The sequence below is a fragment of the Bombina bombina genome, chromosome 1 (genome assembly GCF_027579735.1).
Source record: "Bombina bombina isolate aBomBom1 chromosome 1, aBomBom1.pri, whole genome shotgun sequence".
In the NCBI taxonomy this organism is placed as follows: Eukaryota; Metazoa; Chordata; class Amphibia; order Anura; family Bombinatoridae; genus Bombina; species Bombina bombina.
The window spans coordinates 1,168,081,968-1,168,101,025 of record NC_069499.1 but is presented as its reverse complement, the minus strand read 5'-3'; the positions used below and the strand labels follow the sequence as shown (position 1 = coordinate 1,168,101,025).

Below are 19,058 nucleotides of genomic sequence, written 5' to 3'. Positions count from 1 at the left end.
CTCATGCTGACCCTCAGACTGATGAAGACGCAAGTGAGGAAACCATAGCGTCCTGTCGCAGTCAAGACACCATGGGAATTTACACACCAGATAGCAGCTGCTATGAAATGCTCACTCTGATAGGTGAGTTACCTCTAAATAATAATTCTACTCTCTACTAGATAAGGATTATGTATGTGATTCAGGACATATGTGATTTAGGCCATTTCTGATCATTCTTCAAAACAGATGAGAAACTATTTTCCTTCTTAATATAAGGAGGCTTCATTCCTTACTGTTGGGAAATACCGAACCTGGCCACCAGGAAGGAGGCAAAGACACCCCAGCCAAAGGCTTAATTCTTTGCCTTTCGTCACAGGAGGATGGCAGAGAAGTGTCAGAAGATTTCGGAGTTGTTCCTCAGGAGGGGTATATGCCTTTCAATATGGAACTGGAGTTTTAAGTAGTCTTGTCAGCCTCTCAGTGAGAGCATTGACGAAAGTTAGAGTCTGGAGATGCAGGGAGAGTCTTCCTGCGAACCCATCCAGACTGCCTGCTAACAGCTCCTTAAACTACCAGTGTTGATGAGTTTCACTGTCTGCTTTCTTCACTCAAGTCCATGTCCATGTCAGGAGCGATGCTACAAGACTGTCACACTTGAGAGGCTGTGTTTCTGTTCCACAGCACGGATTCTGGTAAGATCGTTTACATTTTTACTTATGTTGAAATTGCTTTAGACAGGGTCACAGTGTGACTCCTTTTATCTTTATAGAATCATGGGTTAATATCTCCTGAGGGAGGTTATTCAACAGTGGGGATTAATCAAATGTGTTACTTTGATTTTATGCTGCTTTATGTGTGAAATTTATTTTTGTTTCTTGGGCTCATAGACTGTTGTTATGCGGTAACGGAACATACAGGTTTTTACTTTCACTTTGAACGCTGCACAGCTTGTAGCTTGGCGCGCTTTTTCTCATAGCAGGGGCAGTCCTGCCTTGCGCACCACGTGACCGGGTGTGGTCACACTTTCGTTTTCTCTTCCTGACCGAGCTAGCTGTCGGAGACGTCGCTTCTTCTCTGTTGCCTGGGTCTAGGAGGTAGTGAGTGCCCCAGTCATTGGGAGTATAAAGGTGTCGTTTTGTGAGAAATAAAAAGTTAATTTATTCTGTATCCTACTGTTGCTAGCGCAAGCTATGGAGGATTCTGATATGCTTGAGGGTACTCCCTCTATTCCTATTAGTAATACCAGTCTATATTGTGAGGAGGCATTGGTGTGCCCGCTCTCTCAACTATGTTCCATATGCATCAACAAGGTTATTATGTCTAAGAAGGTTAACCCCTTTAGTACTACTGAGCCGTCCACCTCTGAGGACTCGCCGTCCCGTGAGGTGCATACCCATCAGTCATCTCCATTGTCACATGCAGCTTCCCGTAGCACGCCTGATCCTCAGTCTGGAGGGAGCCTTTTACCATCGGACTTTTCTGCACAGTTAAAAACGGCGGTGTCTGAGGCTCTTAGTGCTTTACCTCGCCCTGCTAAGCACAAGCGAAAGGTTAAACATAGCTCTCTGGTCCAGGGGACATCCAGTGATTTACTAGATTTGTCTGCCTTTTAAGTATCCCAGAATGGGTCACACTCTGAGTCAGCCTTTAGATTAAAAATTGAACGCTTAAGTTTTCTTCTAAAGGATATTCTGTCAACATTAGAGGTTACAGAGGCTAAGTTGCCTGATGAACCTTTGTGTACAAGGACAGGGTAGCGCTGCTAACTTTTCCTGTACATGTAAAAATGGCAAACATTATTAAAAACGAGTGGGATAGAATTAGATCTTCCTTTTCCCCTTTGTCTTCCTTAAAAAAATTATTCCCAGTCCCGGACTCTCAGCTGGAGTTGTGGGGTTCCGTCCCTAAGGTGGATGGCGCTATCTCCACGTTGGCTAAACATACTAATATCCCTCTTGAGGATAGCTCGTCTTTCAGAGAGCCGATGGATAAGAATATGGAAAATGTTTCAGCATACAGGATATTTATTTCAACCGGCATCAGCTGTTGCCTCGGTTGCTGGAGCTGCGGCCTACTGGTGTGACTCCTAAGCGGATTTGATCGAAGTGGAAGGTCCCCTTGATGTTATCCAAGAAAGAATTAAAGCTTTGAGAATTGCTAATTCTTTTTATCTGTGATGCAAACATGCAGATTATTCGCCTAAATGCTAAAATCTCTGGTTTCTTAGTAAAGACACGTCGGGTGCTCTGGCTGAAGTCCTGGTCTGCGGACATGACTTCTAAGTCTAGACTACTTTCCCTCCCCTTTAAGGGAAACGTTTTACTTGGTCCAGGCCTGGACTCCATTATCTCCATGGTTACAGGGGGCAAGTGTGCCTTCCTACCGCAGGATAAAAAGAACAAATCTAAGGGACAAGGATCTAATTTTCATTCCTTTCGTTCTGAAAAGTCCCAACGTCAGCAGTCCTCCTCTAAGCCCGAGCAAACCAAGAGCACTTGGAAGCCGGCTCAATACTGGAATAAGTCCTAGCAGAACAAAGGCCATCTGTAGCTCAGTATATGGAGGTAATTGGTCTCATGGTGTCCAGCATGGAAATAATTCCCTTTGCCAGGTTCCGTCTCAGATTATTACAGCTGTGCATGCTGAGGCAGTGCAACGTTGAGCATTCGGATCTGTCTCAACTGGACAACCGGTTGAGAGAATCACTCTCTTGATGGCTCTGTCCAGATCATCTGTCCCGAGGGACATCCTTTCTAAAACCATCACGGGAGATTGTGACTATGGACACAAGTCTATCAGGATGGGGAGCTGTTTGGGGTGCCAAGAAGGCACAGGGTGTCCGGTTTTTCAAAAGAGGATCTATATGTAGAGAGAAATGTACTGCATATATAAAATTTGATGCAAGTTAGTATAATGTAGCAGAAGTAGGTAACAATAAATAACTTTATTTATGGATGTTCTACAATTTGCAACCTTTTTATACAGGACAGTAATTCTTAAGTAGAATACTTATATACATAAGAGTTAAAGGGACAGTCAACCATACAATTGTTATTGTTTTAAAAGATAGATAATCCCTTTATTACTCATTCCCCAGTTTTGCATAACCAACACAGTTATATTAATGTACTTTTTACCTTTGTGATTACCTTGTATCTAGGAACCTTCTTCCAGCCCCCTGATCACATGACTGTGACTGTTTATTATCTATTGTCTTAAATTTAGCATTGTATTGTGCTAGATCTTAAATAACTTTCTGTGCCTGAACACAGTGTTATCTATATAGCCCACGTGTACTTTCTGTCTCTTTGTGTTGAAAAGAGATTTAAAAAGCATGTGATAAGAGGCAGCCCTCAAAGGCTTAGAAATTAGCATATGAGCCTACCTATGTTTAGTTTAAACTAAGAATACCAAGAGAAAAAAAGCAAATTTGATGATAAAAGTAAATTGGAAAGTCGATTAAAATTAAAAGTCCTATCTGAATAATGAAAGTTAAATTTATACTTGACTGTCCCTTTACTTTTTTCTCTTGGCCTCTTCTGGGTTTGTCCCGGTTTATCGGATTCCAATCAGACAATATAACCTCAGTGGCTTACATCAACCATCAGGGGGGAACGTGAAGCTCCCTAGCGATGAGGGAAGTATATCCAATTCTGGAGTGGGCGGAGGCCCACGGCTGTTCGCTGTCAGCAATCCACATTCCAGGTGTGGACAACTGGGAAGCAGATTTTCATCTTGGGGAATGGTCTCTCCATCCAAAAGTGTTTGCAGAGATATGCTACATGTAGGGGACGCCTACAACCTCACCCCTGTTGCTGCTTAGCGGTTTTGGGCTCCTCAGAACAACCGCGATTCCCCAGTCCTTCTATTCCTGGTTGTTTTGTATATGGACTGTCCTCTTGGAGGAGCTGGTCACGGACCGCCATTTCCCCCTTCGGCTGGCCGGGCCCCTGGAACTACCGGTCGGCCGCATCCTCCAGGATTACCAGTGCCCTTTGACCCAGGTCGCTCCAGTGGCCCTTTGTCCCATAACTCCGGTCCCCAGCCACGGATCACGTCGCTTTTTGGACTGTAGATTCTGACACCCTGGATCACCCCGAAAACCGCCACCCCTGGGCACTGGGAATCTGTGGGACCATGGCCGCTATGGTCGGCGCCAGCCTGTCTGGAGGGGCGGGAATGGCGGCAAAACTGTGGCATTGTCTCCTGTTTTTATCAAAATGAGTGTGTGTATAAAAGATGTGTGTTTGTCACAATAAAAGTCAGTTCTATTTTCACCTGAATGCTAGTCTGTCTAGTCATTTGGGTGGGCTCCTGCTTGAATCACTTTCCTAGGCTACCTAGCCGCTTGTTCCAGGGAGGAAGCAGGACCCCTTTGGCGGAGCTACCCAGTCGAGGTAGCCGGGGTATCCATCACAATATGAAAAATTATATTGCTGATGCGATACAGAATTCTATGTCTGCTATTCCGCCTTCAAATAAACGTAAAAGGTCTTTTAAAACTTTTCAGACTACTGATGAAATTTGTAATGACGACAACATACTGATATATCCAACTCTGATGAGGATCTCTCTGATTCAGAAGATCCTACTTCAGACATTGATACTGATAAATCATCTTATATTTTTAAGATTCAGTATATTTGTTCCTTGTTAAAAAAAAGTGTTGACAACTTTGGATATTGAGGAGTCTGGTCCTCTTGATAATAAATCCAGTAAACGTTTAAATTATGTTTATAAACCTCCTGTGTCTACTCCAGAGGTTTTTCCTGTTCCTGATGCTATATCTGATGTGATTGCTAAGGAATGGTCTAAACTTGGTACTTCTCTTGTTCCTTCTTCAAGGTTTAAAAAGTTGTATCCTTTGCCAGTGGCTAAATTAGAGTTTTGGGAAAAAGTCCCTAAGGTTGCTATTTCTACTCTTGCTAAACATACTACTATTCCTATAGAAGATGGTACTTCTTTTAAGGATCCTTTTAGATAGGAAAATTGAATCTTATCTAAGGAAAGCTTATTTACATTCTGGCTATATTCCCAGACCAGCCATTTCTATGGCTGATGTTGCGGCTGCATCAACTTTTTGGTTGGATAACTTAGCACAATGGGAAAAAGATTCTGATTTGCATAGCATTGTTCGTTTGCTTCAACATGCTAATCATTTTATCTGTGATGCTATATTTGATATTATCAAGATTGATGTTAAATCTATGTCTTTGGCTATTTTAGCTAGAAGAACTTTATGGCTCAAATCATGGAATGCTGACATGGTATCTAAATCTAGGTTGCTATATCTATCATTCCAGGGTAATCATTTATTGGTTCCCAATTGGATTCTATTATTTCCACTATTACTGGAGGGAAGGGAGTTTCTTTTGCCCCAAGATAAAAAGTCTAAGGGTAAATCTAAAGCTTCTAATCGGTTTTGTTCCTTTAGTCAGAATAGAGAACAAAAAAACACTCCTTCCTCTAAGGACTCTGGCTCCAATTGGAAGCCATCTTCGAGTTGGAATAAATCCAAGCCTTATAAGAAGCCAAAACCAGCCCCCAAGACTGCATGAAGGTGCGGCCCTCAATCCAGTTCTTCTGGTGGGGGGCAGATTGAAATTATTTCAAGACATTTGGGCAGGTTCCGTTCAGAATCCTTGGATTCAGAATATTGTTTCTCAGGGGTATCAAATAGGTTTCACAATAAGACCTCCTGTGAGGAGATTTTTTCTCTCTCACGCTCAGGCCTTTCTGAGGTGTGTTTCAGATCTGGAGCTTTCAGGGGTAATTGTACCAGTTCCACTTCTGGAACAGGGTCTGGGTTTTAATCAAATCTATTCATTGTCCTGAAGAAGGAAAATTCATTTAGACAAGTTCTGGATCTGAAGTTTTTGAATCAATTTGTAAGGATCCCAACTTTCAAGATGGTGACTATAAGGACTATTCTGCCTTTTGTTCAGCAAGGTCATTACATGTCCTCAATAGACTTACAGGATGCGTATCTTCACATTCCGATTCATCCAGACCACTATCAGTTTCTGAGATTCTCTTTTCTAGACAAGCATTACTAATTTGTCGCTCTTCCATTTGGCCTAGCATCGGCTCCAATAATTTTTTCAAAGGTTCTAGGTGCCCTTCTATCTTTAATCAGAGAGCAGGGTATTGTGGTATTTCCTTATTTGGACGATATCTTGGTAGTGGCTCAATCTTTTCATTTAGCAGAATCTCACACAAATCAACTTGTGTTGTTTCTTCAAAGACATGGTTGGAGGATCAATTTACCAAAGAGTTTCTTGATTCCTCAGACAAGGGTCACCTTTTTAGGTTTCCAGATAGATTCAGTGTCCATGACACTGTCTTTATTAGACAAGAGATTAATTAAATTGTTTTCTGTCTGTCGAAACCTTCAGTCTCGATCATTCCCTTCAGTGGCTATGTGCACAGAAGTTTTAGGTCTCATGACTGCAGCATCGGACGCGATCCCCTTTGCTCATTTTCATATGAGACCTCTTCAGCTTTGCATGTGGAATCAATGGTGCAGGGATTATACTCGCATATCACAATTGATATCTTTAGATCCCAACACTCAACTCTCTCTGGCTTGGTGGTTAGACCATCGTTGGATTATTCAAGGGGCTTCTTTTGTTCGTCCTTCCTGGACTGTGATTTCAACAGATGCAAGTCTCACAGGTTGGGGAGCTGTCTGGGGGTCTCTGACCGCACAAGGAGTTTGGAATCCTCAAGAGGCGAGGTTACCAATCAATATTTTAGAACTTCATGCTATTTTCAGGGCTCTTCAGGCTTGGCCTCTATTAAAGAGAGAATAATTCATTTGTTTTTTCAGACGGACAATATCACAACTGTGGCATATGTCAATCATTAGGGTGGGACTCGCAGTACTTTAGCGATGAAAGAAGTATCTCCGATACTTTTTTGGGCATAATCCAACTCCTGTCTATTTTCTGCGATACATATCCCAGGTGTAGACAATTGGGAAGCGGATTATCTCAGTCGTCAGTCTTTACATCCGGGGGAGTGGTCTCTCCATCCAGATGTATTTTGTCAGATTGTACAGATGTGGGGGTCTTCCCGAAATAGATCTGATGGCTTCCCATCTAAACCAGATGCTACCCAGGTAACTTTCCAGGTCCAGGGATCCTCAGGCGGAGATGGTGGATGTGTTAGCAGTTCCTTGGTTTTACCAACCTGCTTACATTTTTCCGCCTCTGGTTCTTCTTCCAAGGGTGATCTCCAAGATCATAATGGAACAATTGCATGTGTTTCTGATAGCACCAGCATGGTCTCACAGGATTTGGTATGCAGATCTTTTTCGGATGTTAGGACATCTTGGGTATTTCTATCCCATACGTCACTAGCTCATGGACTCTTTTAATTCAATTACATCTTTCATATTGGCAAGAGTCCATGAGGCCCACCCTTTTTGGTGGTTATGATTTTGGTATAAAAGCACAATTATATTTACAGCTCCTCTTTTTGTATGCTTTTTTACTCCTTATTTTATCACCCCACTACTTGGCTATTAGTTAAACTGAATTGTCGGTGTGGTGAGGGGTGTATTTATAGGCATTTTGAGGTTTGGGAAACTTTGCGCCTCCTGGTAGGATTGTATATCCCATACATCCCTAGCTCATGGACTCTTGCCAATATGAAAGAAATTAATTTATCAGGTAAGTTCTTACATAAATTATGTTTCCTCCAATACTTTGATATAGTTAATACATTCTAACACACTCTTCCATCCTAGAGTTGCCTCCGCCCCCCCCCCAGTTCCTAGCTATCGAGAGTTTCATATATAATAAGACACACTAGTAGACACTGCTTGGCTTTAGTAATCTTTTTAATTCCTAAGTGGAGAAGTGCTGTACTAGAATACAATATGCCTGGGAGTCCCAAACCACTCTTTTAAATTAATCTATATATGTGATTGTATTATTAAATATTTGAATCTTCACTTGCTCTCTTGTAGCACCTTTACTTATGTTTTTTTATTAAAATGATTATGGCTGACAAACTGAAATGCGTCAGACGGGTCGTGTTTTTCACCATGTCTAAGGATTTTATCTCCTAATGTTTTTACTGCAACCTGGATTAAAGATATACTTTTAAATTACAGTTAAGCCTTGCAGTGTCTATTTTCTCCTTTTGGACTCTTTTTATATTAACATACACCACATCCTATTGTTGTCACTTTGTAAGCTGTATTTTTAAGCTATTAGGTATCCACAGTGAGATACTGCATTTGTAGGTGCATCCTTTGTACTTCAATTTGTTTAATTTCTGTATCAGTGCCCATTGAGGGAGGTACGTTATTTCAGAGGATTGCTTATCTCCTACTAGCGCAGATATTCTATATTTCTTTTACTACGAGTCCCAAACACGCGCATAGCTGTATAGTGTTCTCCCAAAGAGGTCCAATAACCGGAAAAGTCCACCAAATATGGAGGGAGGTTCCCAGTTCCTCACAATTTCTGTACATTCAAACAAAGGGAACAATGACGCTTGCCAGTAGAAGTCCGTCGAGGCTAGTGTCTCCAACGTGTACACCAATCACCATCCTGCAAAACCAGTACTCCAAGACGCCAAAGCGTAAATGTGCTGCCGCAATAGAATATTTTATTTTTCATGGTGCAAAGGTATCAGATAAACAAACAAATACAGTATAATGCAGTATAAAAATCTAACCATCATAATATATATTCACAAAGAGTAACTAAAGTGTAATTTATCATACTAAAAGTGAAATAAGAGAAATATTCCTGTTTGCTATTTTAATAGCCTAGGGTAAAAACCTATTCAGTATATAGTATAACGCTAACGGGTAATCCCACATTACATAAAATATTAGGGTGGTAATAGGGTGAAAATGTACATTCAAGTGTGGGAATAATTAGCCAGCGAGGCTAAGTAGTTAATAGTTACTGGAGACAAAGATTAGTGTTATGAAGTAAATAAGCATAGTAAATGTAACTGTCTTCTCAGCGTTAATAGAGGGCAAAAAAATAAAAGGCCAACAAAATAAATACAAAATCACTTAGGCAGACAACACACCCTCTCTAGTGCTGAAGGTGGCAAAAATAAACGATTAATAGTGCGTAGGTCGAGAAAAATGCAGGACTTAACCAAAGATATATTCCATTGGAAGGTGTTTGTCAGATCATTTATCGTCAGGCTACATATATAATTAAAGGAATAGGTATCTGTATATGGACAAATTCAATCAAAAGAACCCTAAGAGCATCATTCTGGTCCACACTCCAACCAGAGCGTCGTGGGTGTCAGACCAGAAATCAAATGGGGGTTGTTATAGAAAACAGTGCCAGTCAAGGTTGATGTTAAGACTGTGAGGGTGTAGTGTTTAATTTGAAGTATGTGATATAAATGTACATACAATGTTGTTGTTTTTTCCTTCCATATTCTATACTTTAGAATCACAGGCTACTTATGGGCTTTAATAATAGATTAATATTCAGAAGTATAGGTTATACATAGGGCGGTGAGTGGATAGCTATGCATTTGCAAAACATTGTACACGATAGAGGCACTAGAGTGTAATTGATTCTAATTATTTTTTTTCCACAGGGAAAGGCTTTGAAGAGCTCATGACTGTAAATTTAGCTCGTTACAAACCATCAGGAGAGTTTGTCTCTATCAGAAGGATTAATGTGGAATCCTGCTCCAATGACATGCTTGGCTTCCTACAGGTATTAATGCATGGGCTTCTGATCTCAGTACAAGTTGATATTCAATAGCCAAATAAACATTTTCAAAAACAAAGGGATTTGTGGCGTCTTGTACGTAATATTTGTAAGCTTTCTCAAATGTTAATAATGACATTGTTTATATGAGTACTGGGTATTGGGTAATGCAAAAATAAGAAATCTTTGCCTACTGGTCTATTGGGATATGTGATGGAGCTGGAGAGGTGTAATCAGTGGTTACTTTTATCATCTCTGTGCTGCCATGGAGGATGTTGGGTAAATTCATACTCAGAAGAATAGATAGATATAGATAAATATTAATATGTATATTGAGATATAGACATGGTTATTTATTTTTGCTTAATACACGTAATATGTTTTGCCATTCTAACTGTTCCTGAATTATACTTTATACAGAGGTTGTTGGTTTTACGCCTGTTTCACTCTAGGGCATTTGAAAGTTCCTGGTAATTGGGGATTTTTCATTCAGGTGCTAAGAGAGATTGTGTCAGGTTACCAATCGTTTAGGTAGGAAGAGGATTTAACAGATTAGAAACTGGGATAACTTTGAAATTGGTGCAAAAACCGTGCAAATGAATGCAGATACACATTCCATTGTCCTTGCTAGGGCAGATTAATCCAGATCAGACTATCCTTATTGTCATTCCCCCAAATTAGATCCCACCCCTTGTAACACTATCTCCAGCTGACCAGAGTATGCCATCACCCCACCAACCTAAGACCTAGTCCAGATTACCTACAATACTGGCCTATCCTCAATTTTTTCTTGTTTTTGTTTTAACACCGCACTAGTAAACTAATATGTATGTACATATTGCAATTGCCTATCTTCTCAAGATCAGGCCTGTATAACAGGAACAGACCCTCGCTGCCCCCCCCCTGTGTAAAGTTTGTATTTTTCCTCGCTGATGGTTACCCTCACACTCTGTTTGACCTACAGGCTGCTTATTTATGTAATTTGTTACAGAGAACCAAATAAATAGAAGAAATCCAGGAAAATGTTAATTGGTTTAATAATTGTATTTCTCCAGACTGAGCTCCATGTTTCCAAGCTCTTCAGTCATCCCAACATCCTCCCCTACAGAGCCACCTTTATAACAGGCAATGAACTCTGGGTGGTTACCCCATTTATGGCCTATGGTAAGTAGAAAAGAAATAACTTGTAATGTCGTTTATTCTACAGCCCTTGCAGAAATTTATCTGGGGAGACAGCACATACGAATCAGTAACATTTCCAGTCCTGAAAAGCTTGTAGTAAGGTAGAAGATATCTAGTAACTCAGTAATTTGCCAGTGACAGCGGTTCAGTGTGAGGACTATGGCAGTAACGGGGCAGGTAATACATAAATACTCTAAATGTTATAGGCCCAGAAGGAATATCATTTTATGAAAGAGTGCAGTTAGAAAGTAACAGGATTGCCAATAGCTAGAACCCTTTATAAGAAACACCCCAATCAAGAAAATATCTGAGAATGTATAAATCCTCAAAAGATTACAGAGACTGTAAGTATTTGAGTTATAAGTAATCTAGTGCTCTCGTTGTACATTTAACGAAAAGGAATTTAAGCTTAAAAAATAAACAATTTCATGTTTGTGCATACCAACATATCTTTAGTGACTAGCTACCCACTAGCTAATAAAGACAACTACCTTAGCTGCACCTTTTTCCTTTTCTTGAACTGTTATTAAAATACTAATTTGTTTACCTTACATATGGCCCAATGTTTTTGCAATAATTTGTGTCTTTTCTTTAGTTTCCTTTGATTAAATAAACATTAAAAGTTTTAAAGTTATGGGCTGTAAAAAATCTGAAAAGAATTTACCTACATAATCTAGCAATATCAGGATTTATTACATTTATACTCTTGTTAGCTATAATCATGTAGCAAACAATCCTGTATTTATTTGCATAACATAATTTGGAAATAACAGGACATGTGGTAGTAGTGTTTAGAAATAGCTCTGTGCTCTCATAATAATAAGACCTAGGAATACCATTGAAAATTGGAAATATCTTTTTATTGAGATACTCCTGTAATCTGATTTTACTTTCTCTTGTAAGGTGTATCCAGTCCACGGATCATCCATTACTTGTGGGATATTCTCATTCCCAACAGGAAGTTGCAAGAGGACACCCACAGCAGAGCTGTCTATATAGCTCCTCCCCTCACTGCCATATCCAGTCATTCTCTTGCAACTCTCAACAAGCATGGAGGTAGTAAGAGATAAGTGGTGAAATGTAGCTGTTATTTTGCTTCAATCAAGAGTTTATTATTTTTAAATAGTACCGGAGTTGTGCTATTTTGTTCCAGGCAGGAAAAAAGAAGAATCTGCCTGGGATTTCTATGATCTTAGCAGGTTGTAACTAATATCCATTGCTGTTCTCACACATGTCTGAAGAGAGAGATAACTTCAGCGGGGGAATGGCGTGCAGGTTATCCTGCTATGAGGTATGTGCAGTTAATATTTTTCTAGAAGATGTGAAGGCTAGAAAATGCTGCTGATACCAAATTCATGTAAGGTAAGCCTGAATACAGTGATTTAATAGCGACTGGTGTCATGCTTACTTTCTGAGGTAATACTCTTTTATATTTACAATATAAAACGTTTGCTGGCATGTTTAAACGTTTTTATATATACTTTGGTGATAGAACTTTATTGGGGCCTAGTTTTTTTCCACATGGCTGGCTTAAATTTGCCTAGAAACAGTTTCCTGAGGCTTTCCACTGTGTTACTATGAGTGGGAGGGGCCTAGTTTAGTGCTTTTTTGTGCATTAACTATTACAGACTGAGGCATCCAGGAGTTCCCTGAATGCTACAGGATATCTCTAAAGGGCTCTTAGGCTTCCAAAATCGTTTGTTGGGGAAGGTAGGCTCCACAGCAAGACTGTGGCAGTTTGGTGTGACTGTTAAAAAACGTCTATATCGTTTTTTTGAACTAAGGGGTTAATCATCCATTTGCAAGTGGGTGCAATGCTCTGTTAGATTATTATACACACTGTAAAAATTTCGTTTGATTTACTGCCTTTTTTCACTGTTTTTCAAATTCTGACAAAATTTGTTTCTCTTAAAGGCACAGTACCGTTTTTTATATTTGCTTGTTAACTTGATTTAAAGTGTTTTCCAAGCTTGCTAGTCTCATTGCTAGTCTGTATAAACATGTCTGACATAGAGGAAACTCCTTGTTCATTATGTTTAAAAGCCATGGTGGAACCCCCTCTTAGAATGTGTACCAAATGTACTGATTTCACTTTAAGCAATAAAGATCATATTCTGTCTTTAAAAAATTTATCACCAGAGGAATCTGACGAGGGGGAAGTTATGCCGACTAACTCTCCCCACGTGTCAGATCCTTTGACTCCCGCTCAAGGGACTCACGCTCAAATGGCGCCAAGTACATCCAGGGCGCCCATAGCGTTTACAAGACATGGCGGCAGTCATGGATAATACACTGTCAGCGGTATTAGCCAGACTACCTGTATTTAGAGGAAAGCGAGATAGCTCTGGAGTTAGACGAAATACAGAGCATACTAACGCTTTAAGAACTATGTCTGATACTGCCTCACAATATGCAGAAGCTGAAGAAGGAGAGCTTCTTTCTGTGGGTGATATTTCTGACTCAGGGAAGATGATGCAACCTGATTCTGATATTTCTACATTTAAATTTAAGCTTGAACACCTCCGCGTGTTACTCAGGGAGGTTTTAGCTGCTCTGAATGACTGTGATACAATTGCAGTGCCAGAGAAATTGTGTAGACTGGATAAATACTATGCAGTGCCGGTGCGTACTGATGTTTTTCCAATACCTAAAAGGTTTACAGAAATTATTACTAAGGAATGGGATAGACCAGGTGTGCCGTTCTCTCCCCCTCCTGTTTTTAGAAAAATGTTTCCAATAGACGCCACCACACGGGACTTATGGCAGACAGTTCCTAAGGTGGAGGGAGCAGTTTCTACTCTAGCAAAGCGTACTACTATCCCTGTCGAGGACAGTTGTGCTTTCTTAGATCCAATGGATAAAAAGTTAGAGGATTACCTTAAGAAAATGTTTATTCAACAAGGTTTTATCCTACAGCCCCTTGCATGCATTGCGCCTGTCACTGCTGCTGCGGCGTTCTGGTTTGAGTCTCTGGAAGAGGCTTTACAGGTAGCGACTCCATTGGATGAAATACTTGACAAGCTTAGAGCACTTAAGCTAGCCAATTCTTTTGTTTCTGATGCCATTGTTCATTTGACTAAACTAACGGCTAAGAATTCTGGTTTTGCTATCCAGGCGCGCAGAGCGCTATGGCTTAAATCATGGTCAGCTGACGTTACTTCAAAATCGAAGCTGCTTAACATTCCCTTCAAGGGGCAGACCCTATTCGGGCCTGGTTTGAAGGAGATTATTGCTGATATCACTGGAGGAAAAAGTCATGCCCTTCCTCAGGATAGGTCCAAACCAAGGGCCAAACAGTCTAATTTTCGTGCCTTTCGAAACTTCAAGGCAAGTGCGGCATCAACTTCCTCTAATGCAAAACAAGAGGGAACTTTTGCTCAGTCCAAGACGGTCTGGAGACCTAACCAGACCTGGAACAAGGGTAAGCAGGCCAAAAAGCCTGCTGCTGCCTCTAAGACAGCATGAAGGAACGGCCCCCTATCCGGTAACGGATCTAGTAGGGGGCAGACTTTCGCTCTTCGCCCAGGCGTGGGCAAGAGATGTCCAGGATCCCTGGGCGTTGGAAATTATATCCCAGGGATATCTTCTGGACTTCAAGGCTTCCCCCCCAAAAGGGAGATTTCACCTTTCACAATTATCTGCAAACCAGATAAAGAGAGAGGCATTCTTTCACTGTGTACAAGACCTCCTAGTTATGGGAGTGATCCATCCAGTCCCAAAGGAGGAACAGGGACAGGGATTTTACTCAAATCTGTTTGTGGTTCCCAAAAAAGAGGGAACCTTCAGACCAATTTTGGATCTAAAGATCTTAAACAAATTCCTCAGAGTTCCATCATTCAAGATGGAGACTATTCGTACCATCCTACCTATGATCCAGGAGGGTCAATACATGACTACAGTGGATTTAAAGGATGCTTATCTGCACATTCCGATACACAAAGATCATCATCGGTTTCTCAGGTTTGCCTTCCTAGACAGGCACTACCAGTTTGTAGCTCTTCCCTTTGGGTTAGCTACAGCCCCAAAATTTTTTACCAAGGTTCTGGAGTCACTTCTGGCGGTCCTAAGGCCACGGGGCATAGCAGTGGCCCCTTATTTAGACGACATCCTGATTCAGGCGTCAAACTTCCAAATTGCCAAGTCTCATACGGACATAGTGTTGGCATTTCTGAGGTCGCATGGGTGGAAGGTGAACGAGAAAAAGAGTTCTCTATCCCCCCTCACAAGAGTTTCCTTCCTAGGGACTCTGATAGATTCTGTAGAAATGAAAATTTACCTGACGGAGTCCAGGTTATCAAAACTTCGAAATTCCTGCCGTGTTCTTTATTCCATTCCTCGCCCTTCGGTGGCTCAGTGCATGGAAGTAATCGGCTTAATGGTAGCGGCAATGGACATAGTGCCGTTTGCATGCCTACATCTCAGACCGCTGCAACTATGCATGCTCAGTCAGTGGAATGGGGATTACACAGATTTGTCCCCTTTACTGAATCTGGACCAAGAGACCAGGGATTCTCTTCTCTGGTGGCTATCTCGGGTCCATCTGTCCAAAGGTATGACCTTTCGCAGGCCAGATTGGACAATTGTAACGACAGATGCCAGCCTTCTAGGTTGGGGTGCAGTCTGGAACTCCCTGAAGGCTCAGGGATCGTGGACTCAGGAGGAGTCACTCCTTCCAATAAACATTCTGGAACTAAGAGCGATATTCAATGCTCTTCAGGCTTGGCCTCATCTAGCGACAATGAGGTTCATCAGATTTCAGTCGGACAACATCACGACTGTGGCTTACATCAACCATCAAGGGGGAACAAGGAGTTCCCTAGCGATGTTAGAAGTCTCAAAGATAATTCGCTGGGCAGAGATTCACTCTTGCCACCTATCAGCTATCCATATCCCAGGTATAGAGAACTGGGAGGCGGATTTTCTAAGTCGACAGACTTTTCATCCGGGGGAGTGGGAACTCCATCCGGAGGCGTTTGCACAATTGGTTCTTCATTGGGGCGAACCAGAACTGGATCTCATGGCGTCTCGCCAGAACGCCAAGCTTCCTTGTTACGGATCCAGGTCCAGGGACCCCAAGGCAACGCTGATAGATGCTCTAGCAGCGCCTTGGTCCTTCAACCTGGCTTATGTATTTCCACCGTTTCCTCTGCTCCCTCGTCTGATTGCCAAAATCAAGCAGGAGAGAGCATCGGTGATCTTGATAGCGCCTGCGTGGCCACGCAGGACTTGGTATGCAGATCTGGTGGACATGTTATCTTTTCCACCATGGACTCTGCCGCTGAGACAGGACCTTCTACTTCAAGGTCCTTTCAACCATCCAAATCTAATTTCTCGGAGGCTGACTGCCTGGAGATTGAACGCTTGATTTTATCAAAGCGTGGTTTCTCCGAGTCAGTCATTGATACCTTAATTCAGGCACGGAAGCCTGTCATCAGGAAAATCTATCATAAAATATGGCGTAAATATCTTTATTGGTGTGAATCTAAGGGCTACTCATGGAGTAAGGTCAGGATTCCCAGGATATTATCTTTTCTCCAAGAAGGATTGGAGAAAGGATTGTCAGCTAGTTCCTTAAAGGGACAGATTTCTGCGCTATCTATTCTTTTGCACAAGCGTCTGGCGGATGTCCCAGACGTTCAGGCATTTTGTCAGGCTTTAGTTAGAATCAAGCCTGTGTTTAAGAACCAAATTTAAGCTCCAAGGTGGAGCAACAGGTTTAAAGTTCTTCAGGGGGTTCCGTTTGAACCTCTTCATTCCATAGATATCAAACTTTTATCTTGGAAAGTTCTTTTTTTGGTAGCTATTTCCTTGGCTCGTAGAGTTTCCGAGTTATCTGCCTTACAATGTGATTCTCCTTATCTGATCTTCCATGCAGATAAGGTAGTTCTGCGTACCAAACCTGGGTTTTTACCTAAGGTGGTATCTAATAAGAATATCAATCAAGCAGTGACGTGCAGTGACGGCAGAGGCTGGTAAGGCAGTGGCTAGGATACACCTTCATTCTTTAGATATCCTTTGTTGAAGAAATAGCAATGCACATGGGTGAGCCAATCACATGTGGTATCTATGAGCAGCCACCAATCAGCAGCTACTGAGCATATTTAGATATGATTTTCAACAAAGGATATCAAAAGAATGAAATAAATTAGATATTAGATGCAAATTGGAAAGTTATTTAAATTTGCATATAGGATTGATATGGGTTTCATGTCCCTTTAAATGGTGTCTTGGAAAACTGGTCAACTTAGTAAACATCTGATTTTAGTCTCAAAGGATTGTAACAGAAACTCTTGCCAGATCACACAAGGCTTGCTCTGATTATGAGATCTAGAAATCCATGCCCATTAAAATATGTTTTAACATACTTTTTACTTTTAATGCTGCAAATTATGCTTATAGATTCTTTCATTATTCAGTAAATATAAGAGAGAGTCTGAGGGGGAGGAAGAGAGACAGAGAGAGAAAGAGACCATGGGGGATAACAACACATAAGGAGAGATGGATAGATAGAGAGAGAGACACACACACACAAGGGGGGGGGGGAGAGGGACCACTGCATTTTTAAGTAATAAAACAGCAGAGCTACAGAGACTAAGTGAGACTATAACTAAATGAGACCATACATTAGTGTGCAGTACAGAGGCAAGCTGCTAAGTTAGTGGGTGTAAAGTTTGAGTAAACAAAATACAAAAACTATCCTTTGCTGTAAAAGAGTAAAAAAACACTAAACCACATTCATTAAATTATCATTTTCACGAACAGAATCCCTTTCAGTAAAATCTTACTTTAATAAGATGTGGCTGAAACAGTGCTCTCTGTGCCTCTCTCTTCCTGCTCTGTAAGGATTCAGGAAGTGACAGTGGCACATTCCACTGCACTTAGAGGGGAAAAACAGAACTCTCTTTTTCACTTTAGCAAAGCTAACAGGTTCACAGGACAGCAACAAAATAAATTAAAGTTGTTTTTTTCCGTTTTTGTTTTGTTTTATATCATTTAACATCCAGCCCCAACCCTAAGTTCCACTTACTAATGCCTCTCACTGGATTGGTTCAGCCCAAATAGGACTGCCTCAAATAAGCAGATAATGGGCCATGCAATGATCTTAACCACTTTCATCCAGTAGATGGCGCAGCATGTAGTGTAATGGTGGGCAGACCTGCTTGTGCCTCTCCATTGCACAACATGTAGCTGTGAAAAAAAAAAATGCTGGGGAAAAAAAAATACAATTTTTTTTAAATTTTTTTTTAATTTTTTTTTAAAGCCAATAAAAAACAATATATTTTTGCCCATATGAGAGGTGAAGCACTGCCTCACCTGCCTCTAGTGACTGCACATCACTGAATCAAGAGATTGTTGTTCCGTCTTTGTGTCCTAATCCTTCTTCAAAGAAGGAGCGTCTATTACACAATCTGGACGTGGTTCGTGCTTTAAAGTTTTACTTACAAGCTACTAAAGATTTTCGTCAAACATCTTCTTTGTTGTCTACTCTGGACAGAGGAGAGGTCAAAAGGCTTTGGCAATCTCGCTTTCTTTTTGGCTAAGAAGCATAATCCGCTTAGCCTATGAGACTGCTGGCCAGCAGCCTCCAGAAAGGATTACAGCTCATTCTACTAGAGCTGTGGCTTCCACATGGGCCTTTAAAAATGAGGCTTCTGTTGAACAGATTTGCAAGGCGGCGACTTGGTCTTCGCTTCATACTTTTTCAAAATTCTACAATTTTGATACTTTTGCTTCTTCGGAGGCTATTTTTGGGAGAAAGGTTTTACAGGCAGTGGTACCTTCCGTTTAAGTACCTGCCTTGTCCCTCCCTTCATCCGTGTACTTTGGTATTGGTATCCCACAAGTAATGGATGATCCGTGGACTGGATACACCTTACAAGAGAAAACATAATTTATGCTTACCTGATAAATTTATTTCTCTTGTGGTGTATCCAGTCCACGGCCCGCCCTGTCATTTTAAGGCAGGTATTTTTTCATTTTAAACTACAGTCATCACTGCACCCTGTGGTTTCTCCTTTCTCTGCTTGTTTTCGGTCGAATGACTGGATATGGCAGTGAGGGGAGGAGCTATATAGACAGCTCTGCTGTGGGTGTCCTCTTGCAACTTCCTGTTGGGAATGAGAATATCCCACAAGTAATGGATGATCCGTGGACTGGATACACCACAAGAGAAATAAATTTATCAGGTAAGCA

General features: G+C 41.2%; 1 protein-coding gene across 7 annotated transcripts in view; it reads left to right on the top strand.

The window, feature by feature from the left end:
- Positions 1–19,058, top strand: part of STRADA (STE20 related adaptor alpha) — a 155,582-nt gene that overhangs the window by 30,481 nt on the left and 106,043 nt on the right. For all 7 annotated transcript variants that reach the window (XM_053699621.1, XM_053699627.1, XM_053699623.1 and 4 more), the window contains 3 exons: positions 18–123; positions 9,568–9,689; positions 10,739–10,847. In XM_053699621.1, the coding sequence (XP_053555596.1) occupies positions 18–123; positions 9,568–9,689; positions 10,739–10,847 (337 nt within the window). The remainder of the gene's footprint in view (positions 1–17; positions 124–9,567; positions 9,690–10,738; positions 10,848–19,058) is intronic.